The 9,422-nt window shown below is 43.2% G+C and overlaps 1 protein-coding gene across 1 annotated transcript; it reads left to right on the top strand.

The window, feature by feature from the left end:
- Nucleotides 1-349: 349 nt before the first annotated feature.
- LOC309549317 (receptor-transporting protein 3-like) lies at nucleotides 350-7,427 on the top strand (the record flags this gene model as incomplete). Its single annotated transcript, XM_082249510.1, has 2 exons — nucleotides 350-546; nucleotides 6,857-7,427. Exons 1-2 carry the CDS (start codon nucleotides 407-409, stop codon nucleotides 7,425-7,427), a joined length of 711 nt encoding a protein of 236 aa, XP_082105636.1. The 5' UTR covers nucleotides 350-406.
- Between the last annotated feature and the right edge of the window lie 1,995 nt (nucleotides 7,428-9,422).

The raw sequence follows: 9,422 nt of genomic DNA, 5'->3' as shown, positions 1-9,422 counted from the left end.
GTAAATTGAACAGTGTGTGTTTAGTATCGCTTTAACTACAAAAACTGGTATACTAGAACTAAGCTTGTTATTCAACCTTTAAATGATTAGATTTGATATTTGGAAAAGCCAGTATAAAAGGAAACATAGTGGTAAAATCATTAATCGATATTCATTTTTGAGATCCATGTAACTGCAGGCCTGACAGGAGGAGTGTTTATTTTGCCTGCTTACTTTGTGCTAAAGGGTGTCCCTCTTTGTCACATGAGATAGTTGTGTGGAATGCTTCAGCTTGTAATGTAGACACTGCCCAGCATTCATTATAGAGGAAAGTGAATTCTAGTTTCGTTTCCTGAACAAATGACACATCACTTCTCTGGAAACAGCAAAACACTTTGTATCAGCTCACTCCGTGAGACGAGAAATAATGGACAGGGAAACATGGAGACCAATATTTGAAACCGAGTTAGAAAACAGAGGGGTCTCCGATGTATGGAATTTCTCTGTAGATGAACATTACAAGAAACGGATGGGCTGGCTGCAGTATGTACAGTGTTGTTATGCCAGGTATAGTCATTTCATTGAAATCTTTTTAAATCTAGTTTAAGTTTTTTTTTTTACCATTCTTTTATATATATATATATATATATATATATATATATATATAAATCTAGCAAACGACTTTGCTTGCTTTGGAAACAGCAGCTTGGCATTGCATGCTATTATCAAGCTTATGATCTACCAGAACACCCAGATCCTTCTCCGCTATGGATTGGGTGTGAACCTAAAAGAGAAGTTAAGTAGCTCCCTTTTGCAGCCATTTAGGCAAAACTGGGTATCAAAATTAAACAGCATTGCTTTCCATATTTTTTTTAGACCTCCCAACTGAGATCCACATAATTGAATAGGGAAAATGCTAGTTCTGGAATTTATTTATTTATTTATTTATTTTTGTACAGAGAAATGCATAGGCACAGAAAACCTTGCAGCCAGTTCCCAAAATTCAAGGAAGCTGCTTTGATTTTTCATCCTCAGTACTAACATCAATATGTGTTTATTTGTCAACTGTTTGTGTATCAAAAAGCACCCGCGTCAGCACATCCGTGAACTGACAGTGCCATCTTTAAAATGTAATTATTTAAGCACTTGTGCATATCGACAGGAAAATTAAGTATAGTGGGTCACCTAGGTGAGAACCAGACCCTGGAGGATAGGGTGGGTGCCACAGCTGGTGGCAAAAACTGATTGGACTGCTTCAAAAAATGCATCAGTGGCTCTGAAACAGCAACACCTGACTTATCCCAGACCACCCTATAATCATACTTACCCAGCAGAGTTTGAGTAGGAAGATTGATGATTGCCTTCAGAAAGATCTGGAGGGTGTGGAGTCCAGAAGTTGACCCTGTGTGTCAGCGGTTGCGCTGGGACATGCAGGGTTAATAGGAAGGAGCCTCCTGCCTCAAGTGACACAGAAGCCCTGTAAGAGAATCTGAGGCATGTCACTTGGGGAGGCTGTACCTCTCAAATGCTGTCTGGGGTTCAGGCTGAGGCAGGGATGCATAGAGTTAATGATCAGTGCCTCCTGCTGTATGGAAACCTGATCCCTCACACTGGCAGTGAGAGGAGATGAGTGATATGCTGGAGGAGATGAGAGCTGATACTGTAAATCAGTTCCTGCCCTGTAGGGCACAGGGAGCTGAGAGAAGCAGAGAGAGGAGAGGAGTGATATGCTGGAGGAGATGAGAGCTTATAGTGTAAATCAGTTCCTGCCCTGTAGGGCACAGGGAGCTGAATGAAGCAGTGAGAGGAGAGGAGTGATATGCTGGAGGAGATGAGAGCTGATACTGTAAATCAGTTCCTGCCCTGTAGGGCACAGGGAGCTGAGAGAAGCAAAGAGAGGAGAGGAGTGATATGCTGGAGGAGATGAGAGCTTATAGTGTAAATCAGTTCCTGCCCTGTAGGGCACAGGGAGCTGAATGAAGCAGTGAGAGGAGTGATATGCTGGAGGAGATGAGAGCTTATAGTGTAAATCAGTTCCTGCCCTGCAGGGCACAGGGAGCTGAGTGAAACAGAATCCAGGGAAGGAGCATATGAGGTCCGTTCACATGTGATGCTCTGGGAATCCTAGAATGGGGCAGGCGGTGTCCATTAACAGAGGCTGATGCTGTATTGGAGACATGGCTGCGCTGGGAAGAGCTCAGGGGAAGGAAGGCAGAGTGAGGGGCTAGCAGAGAAGGAATGGAGCTAGCGCCCTCAGCGCCAGTAGATCCAGAGGGGGTCCTGCGTATGGCTGTATTAGTAGTGACCCTGGAGGGGCTGGGGCTCGGTCTGGATGGAGGGAAATTGCATTGAATGACCCTGAAGGAGGGTGGCTTGGCAGTGGGGGATGGTCAGCAGGTGTAGGAGCTGAGGAGACAGTCTCACCATAAGAGCATAAAGCAGCCAGTCAGCCCGGATAAAAGTTCTGTCTCCATGATGGTACAGGAATGCTGGGGAAGGATAACTCCTGTGAAATTTGGTAGTAAGGGGCCTGTGAACAGAGGAGGGATACTCACCTAGCAACTCTTGTAACAGCTGACTCTCCTCAGAGCAGTTGGATGTGCCCCAGCGTAGCCTTTTCCTATAGTTAAGGCTCCACCCAGTCACCTCAGGGCTTTGTAGCCAATCTGCAATTAAGCTACTTAACTTCTCTTTTAGGTTCACACCCACAGTGACGCCATGTTTCCAGCAGTCAAGGCTCCCTTTCCCTAAGGCTATGATCACATGTGGGCGTAGTGGATCACAGACAGAATCACAGCGATTCTGCCCGCAATCTGGAATCATTGCAAATCGCGGGACGCCTGTGTGATGCCCGTGATTTGCAATGGCACCCCAAACGCTGTGCGATGTTGCCGCGATTTCCGCCTGCAGAATCACGGTAACATCGTGCAAACAGAATTGCGGGATGCCTGACGCCCAAAAGAAGCTCTTGTACCTTTTTTGGGCGACAGGCGATTCTGCCCGTGATCCGCTACGCACACATGTGAACGTAGCCTAAAGGAGGTTCAAGGGGCCCTCGTTGGAAGTGGTGTGCAGCTCCAGGACTTTGCTAAATAGGCTACATTTGAAGATAACTACTGGTATCATGGCATGACAAGTGTTTCTATTTCTCTGTGGAAGATGCTGTTTGGAACAGACTGCAATCTGTGCTGCCAGACACAAAACTTTTTTCAGGAAAGATAATCCTTCACATTAATATAACACATCTTTACTCCAGATCAATGGTAGGTGAACCAAAGCTAGCATTTCAGATCTCAAAGACTGGTCCTTGGTTTGTGGTGAGGCAAAAATAAACTGGGTGATAGGCACTCTATTCTTTTTACCTTTAATTGCTTAACTTCACAATAGGAGAGAGGGTGTATGGTTGCAGGATACCCTAAGATAGCACATAAATTGAGGACAGATATTCCGAAGTGGTAGTAGTGGGCCCTTTAAGAGCAGTCTTTTGATAACAGTCTTACAACTCTATCATCCTCTAGGAGCAGTCATTGCCTTTCTATAGTTGCAGTGAAAAAAATTAATCATTTTTTTTCCCTTTTGGAAGCGGTCAATAAGCAGTCAATGAATCTCTCTTACAACATCCAGATGGCAGCTTCCAAACATTTATCTCCCAAGCCATACAGCCCCTTAGGGTTTGGCTGGATCAGATAAATATTCATAACTCAGAGGTGCTGATCCTCCTGCATTGCTTATTGGAACAACATCCCAGCTATAGGCAGAACCATAGCTGCCTGCAGAGCCCAGAAAAGATAAATAACAACTGTGGATTGTTACAACCTAGCAACAGCACACAATACATTTAGCTAGAGACATAACAGCATAAGGCATAGTCCCTAAACTTCTATTTGATAGGGACTTTAAGGAAGAGTACAAATGTGTAACTTTAAAATGTAAATGCAACTGTATTTTAAAGGGGCAGTTGGCAATATTTTGGGTTTAGCTTTGGAGATAAAATACAGACTATTCTCCTTATGATGTGTAAAGTTGCAGTGTAGCTGCTAACATTAGTCATGGAACACTTAATGCACAACCAAAACTTTTTTTTTTTTGGATAGTGTAAGATTGCCGCTTGTCCAGGATTCACCCAGACAGTCCAGGTTTTGAATCATGTATCTGGGTTTCAAACCGCCTGAAACCTGGTCACCATAGGCATGTGCATTGGGTGTGCCTGGGCGTTTATTTATAAGTGAAGCATTGAAAACTGAGTTTACTATACTTCAGTTTGTGAACGAACAGGAAGCCGCCCAGCACAGAGCACTTACCATTCATTCACTGTCCAGTGCAGCTGAGGTTGAAGAGAAAAGCATTGGGGAATCTCTGTCCTCCGTCCTTCTCTCTGTCTCAAAAGTGAGACATCCGGGGTCTGTTTAGACCTTTGATATTTAACCAAAGCCCCCCAACGTGGCTCCTAAAACAATTGTAAAAGAAAACATTAAAAATAATATTGTAAGAAGAACTAATAGTAAAATGAAATTGTAAAAAATAGTAAAAAAAAAAAAAAAAACACTGACACTGTCCTCTGCCCTTGTGACAAAGTCCACTGTCCAGCTGACACTGTCCACTGCTGTACTGACTGACACCATCCACTGTCCTACTGACATGAACTTCTGCCCTACAGACAAGATCCACTGCTCTACTGACATACTGACACTGTCCATGTTGGTTATGTGTGTATATACACACTGTGTATATATTGTGACAGGAAGTCAGGTAAATCTGGGAATGTAGTCACTGAGAGGAGACACATTCCCACCTGCTTTGAAAGTTCACTGATACTATAGGGTGTTGGCTGCAGAGAGAGCCAGCAGGAAGTTGAAAACCATTCAGCTGTTCAGAATGAGGAGATCAAGGACTCTATAATTTGTCCAGAGAAAATCTATTGAGTGCTGCCTCCTGTCGCCGTGTAGGCTGGGAGAGGAGGACAGACATACGTGTACCTCCCGACGCCGTGTGGGCATGGGAGAAGGACTGCTGCCGCCTGTCGCCGTGTGGGCTGGGAGAGGGGGACAGTCGGATGTGTGCCTCCCGACAAGCTGGTGAGCATGGGAGAAGACCCCCTAAAGCGATGTGAAGCTAAGGAGGGTAACCACGAGTGAAGACGTCTCAAAGGTGAGAAGACAAAGTGTTCCATGTGAAGAGTGTGAAGAGTAAAGGGACCTGTTAAATGAACTGTGTTCAATATGAAGAATCTGAAGAGTAAAGGATCCTGTTATAAATGAACATGTGCTGTGTGAAAGAAAACAAAGGGACATGTTCAATGGACAATGTTTGTGCTGTGTGAAAAACAAACAAATGGACATTTGAGTGTCTGCTGTAGGATCAGCAGTGTCGGCCCAACAGTAGGTTGGAAAGACTTCTTAGGTAGGTTCCAGCGTGAGAAGGTAGCCGCCCACAGAGGCAAGGATTTATTTTGTCTTTTATTTTATTTTGGCTGTTTTGACGCTTGCAATTGTATGAAGTAAATTGCATGAATAAATCAGTCTTGTTTTCAACCTCTGCTCGGCTATCTCTCTGTGAAAACGCACCCCCAAAGGGGTCATCCACGCCTACCACCGAGCTAATCCCTTACAATATATATATATATATATATATATACTCACACACATATATATATATATATATATATATATATATATACACATATATACACACTGCATCTGTGTTTTAGCTTTGGGGTGCACACTTATGCCAGACACCAGTCCCTCCCCCCCACCCCACCCCACATTATTGGTATTATTGACCCTACCCTTTTGTGTCTGCCCATGGGAAATTTGAAGTCCAGCAGCCAGCAGATTCGTCATGGATGAAAGGTGCCTATGTCTGAGCTTCCATCCTCACGTGAGTGAGCTCACCATCAGTGTCTGTGACTGAAGTCTCCCCCCCACTTCTCTCTCCTGCCTTTAAGTGAATCATTACACTAAGGTAAGCAGTACTCAAATGTAAAGGGTGCTTTGCAGACTCTGATGTAAGGGGGGTTTTGGGAACCTTTATTTAAGGGGGGATGCTGGGAACTCTGATGTAAGTGGGGGACTTTGGTGAGCAGAAACCCCCTTACAACAGAATTTCCCCTAACACCAGAATCCACAGCGTTCCCCCTTGGCCTTGGGCCGCAAACTTGTTCAGGTTTGGCTTAAAAAAAAAAAGGTGGCAACCCTTGAATGGAGTGGATAGAGTGAGAAAGGGTTAGAATCCTTGGAAATTAAGGGAAACCTCACCAGCAAGGTCACATTAGAGCAGCCATAGTGGAGATTCAGAGAGATATCTACATGAATGTGTTGTTCATTCATTTGTCTGTGACAAAAACAGGCCTGGAACTTCTCCATAAAAGGCCGATTGTGTCCATTTGAACATTCTCAACTATAAGTAACTGTAGACTTGTCTCAACAAATCTTGAATTTTTCCTGTGATCAACAATGTACGCAGTGCAGCTTCTTACAATTTCTTTGAAATAGGTAATTCTATAAAATTTTACTTTTTCAATTTCACGTAAATAGCAAAACAATGCATTGTTTTTTTGTTTTGTTTTTTTCTACATCTCCATGAGACTAGTACAAAATGGAATTTCCAGTAGTATCCTAAAAGTGTTTAGGCTGTTTTAGTGCCAAGGTCGACAACAGATTTTGGAAGCCAAGTGATTCAACCTGCTCAAACATATATGTTTATGGTGAACTGCTCTTGTAAAGATACAGAAGGAGCAAACAAAATGTGTTAATAAAAAATATAGAAATACCTTTGTGGCTATTTCACACAACATAGCTTGACTTGTAATTATAACTACTGTATCTCTATGTGCCTGTTCCAAAATCAAAATATAATCTGAATGTCCCTTTTATTTCAGGTTTTGTTGCTCAATCTGTGGTCGCTCCTGGGGTTCTTCAAAGGTTCACATTTTATTCCAAATGAGGCTGAAAAGACCAAATGGGGAGGCGAGGATGCATGTTTTCAAGCAAAAATGCAAAATGTGCACAGCTGCCAAGTATGAGGAGCCTACTTTCCTAGTAGAGAACATTGAGATAGCTATAGGCAATTTGGTTAATAAAATAACCCAGAAATTTTACAACTTGCCTATAGACAATTTGCCACGGAGCTTTGTAACAGATGGCAGGCTCGATGGTCCTCATGATTACATCAATTGCGAGGGCTGTGCATTGGGCATTTGTAAATACTCCACAGACATCCAATATTCTGACAAACCGCTCATTTTACTGAAGAGACCCAATCAAGGAATTAAACAGAATGAGAAAAGATTTCCTATCCCAAACACGTACTCTCATCATCGAGGTTCATTGCAAAATCAGGGATCAGCCTTTTTGGATGGAGGAGAAACTGGAGCGGAACAGACCCCATTGTGGATTGTACTGGTGGGGATTGTACTACTAGTGATTGTATGGTTGACTTCACATAACTGATATACCATCAGATGAGCAAACTGACTCTGTAGAACCCTGTTGTATAATACTGTAAATAAACATTATTGCACTATAATAACAAAATTACAAAATCCACTGAAAGCAGCTTTTCAGCAAAACTGAGTAACAATTTAGGCAAATATTAGGTTAACACAGCCTAGTCTCATAACTGATTTTACTTTAATTTATCTTACACCATTTCATAATGCTTTATATGTAGCATATATTAACGGGTTAAGCCTCGTACACACGATCAGATTAGCAAACGATCTTTCATCCGTTTTTTGTTGCATGCTAGTCTCATATGGTTACACTTCAGAAGTGATGCCATGTGTTGAATTGTTTTGTATGTACTCTTTTGTTTCTGAGCATGCCTAGTCTTGCTCTTACGATTTTTTTCAGACGAAAACTGTACTAATTAAACGAAAATCGGACGCTGTGTTCATGTACGATAAAAATTTTATAGCCTGCAGTTTTTGTCGTCCGGCTGTCGAAAGCACTATACTAACAATCAGAAAATCGGCAGATTGTTCGTCGGACGAAATTTCACTTCCGATTTTTACGAGCTTATAGTCAGGCCAAAGCAAATACTTGAGTTTTTCTAGAGGACGAGTGTAGTCACTTACTGTCTCCTATTATCTCTGGGACTTCAGTAGCAAGTGATTCTTACCATTCTTTTCAGCTCTGATAACCTTTTTCTGGAGTTTCACTTTTCTTGCTGCAACTGGCAAAGTCATGCTCATCTTGCTACATTTGCTGCAATATAAAATTGACTCAACACTCAAGAAGTGTCTGCAGCAAGTGTGCAGGTCTTGTAGTTCATGGTTAGTGATGTTGTTACTAGTCTTTGAAATATTGATATATACCACTTTATAGGCTATCCCCTCTTCAGTCTATCATGAACGCTGCTGCCAGGCTTATCCACCTTACCAACCGCTCAGCGTCTGCCTCCCCTCTCTGCCAATCCCTACACTGGCTCCCGATTGCCCAGAGAATTAAATTCAAAATACTAACCACAACATACAAAGCCATTCACAACTCTGCTGCGAGCTACATCACCGACCTTGTCTCCAAATATCACCCAAATCGTCCTCTCCGTTCCTCTCAAGCTCCCTTGTCTCCTCCTCGCATGCTCGTCTCCAGGATTTCTCCAGGGCCTCTCCTATCCTCTGGAACGCTCTACCTCAACCTGTACGGTTATCTCCTACTCTAGCTGCTTTCAGGCGATCCCTGAAAACTCATCTCTTCAGGGAAGCCTATCACACCGACAACTAATCTGCCATCAGCTGATTTCCTACGCTTACCTCTTGTAACACCTGCCCCACCCCATTAGATTGTAAGCTCTTCTGAGCAGGGCCCTCTAAATCCTCTTGTATTTTATTGTATTGTATTGTATATGTACTGTCTCCCTCTATTATTGAAAAGCGCTGAGTAAATTGCTGGCGCTATAGAAATCCTTAATAATAATAAATATATGTTGAAATGTTAATATAATATGCATTATTGTGCTATTGTGCTTACTGCAGGCTGCAAGCTGAGAGTGCTTAGGAAGATGGAGCAGGTCCTAATTAAAGGATGCATTCTCTGCATTAGGGTAAAAAACTTTTCCAAAGCTGCTCCCTCCAGCCCCCCTAAACACTTACCTAAGCCTGATCTTGATCCTGCACTGTGCCCGCCTGAGTCAGCTCTTCTCCCCTCTCTCTTCTCACAAGAGATTCTACAGCCGAGGGAGCCATCGGCTCCTGCTGCTGTCAGTCAAATTCTGTGAAGAGCAAGTGGGGGTGGGGGTCAAACTGTGCTGTGTGTCTATGGACGCACACAGCCCGGTTTGGAATAGAGTTTGCACACCTTCCCTCCACTCAGAGAGAGGTGGGAGAACAGGAGGCAAGATTAGTGGTGGGGGCAGGCCCGTTTCTACAAGGCAGGCAAACCAAGCAATTGCTTGGGGCCCCCAGCTCACCTGGGGCCCCAAGACAACGACTGGTTAAGAATAAA

This window comes from Pelophylax lessonae (assembly GCF_965119305.1).
Source record: "Pelophylax lessonae genome assembly, chromosome: 3".
NCBI lineage: Eukaryota > Metazoa > Chordata > Amphibia > Anura > Ranidae > Pelophylax > Pelophylax lessonae.
This window is presented reverse-complemented; position numbering and strand designations above follow the sequence as displayed.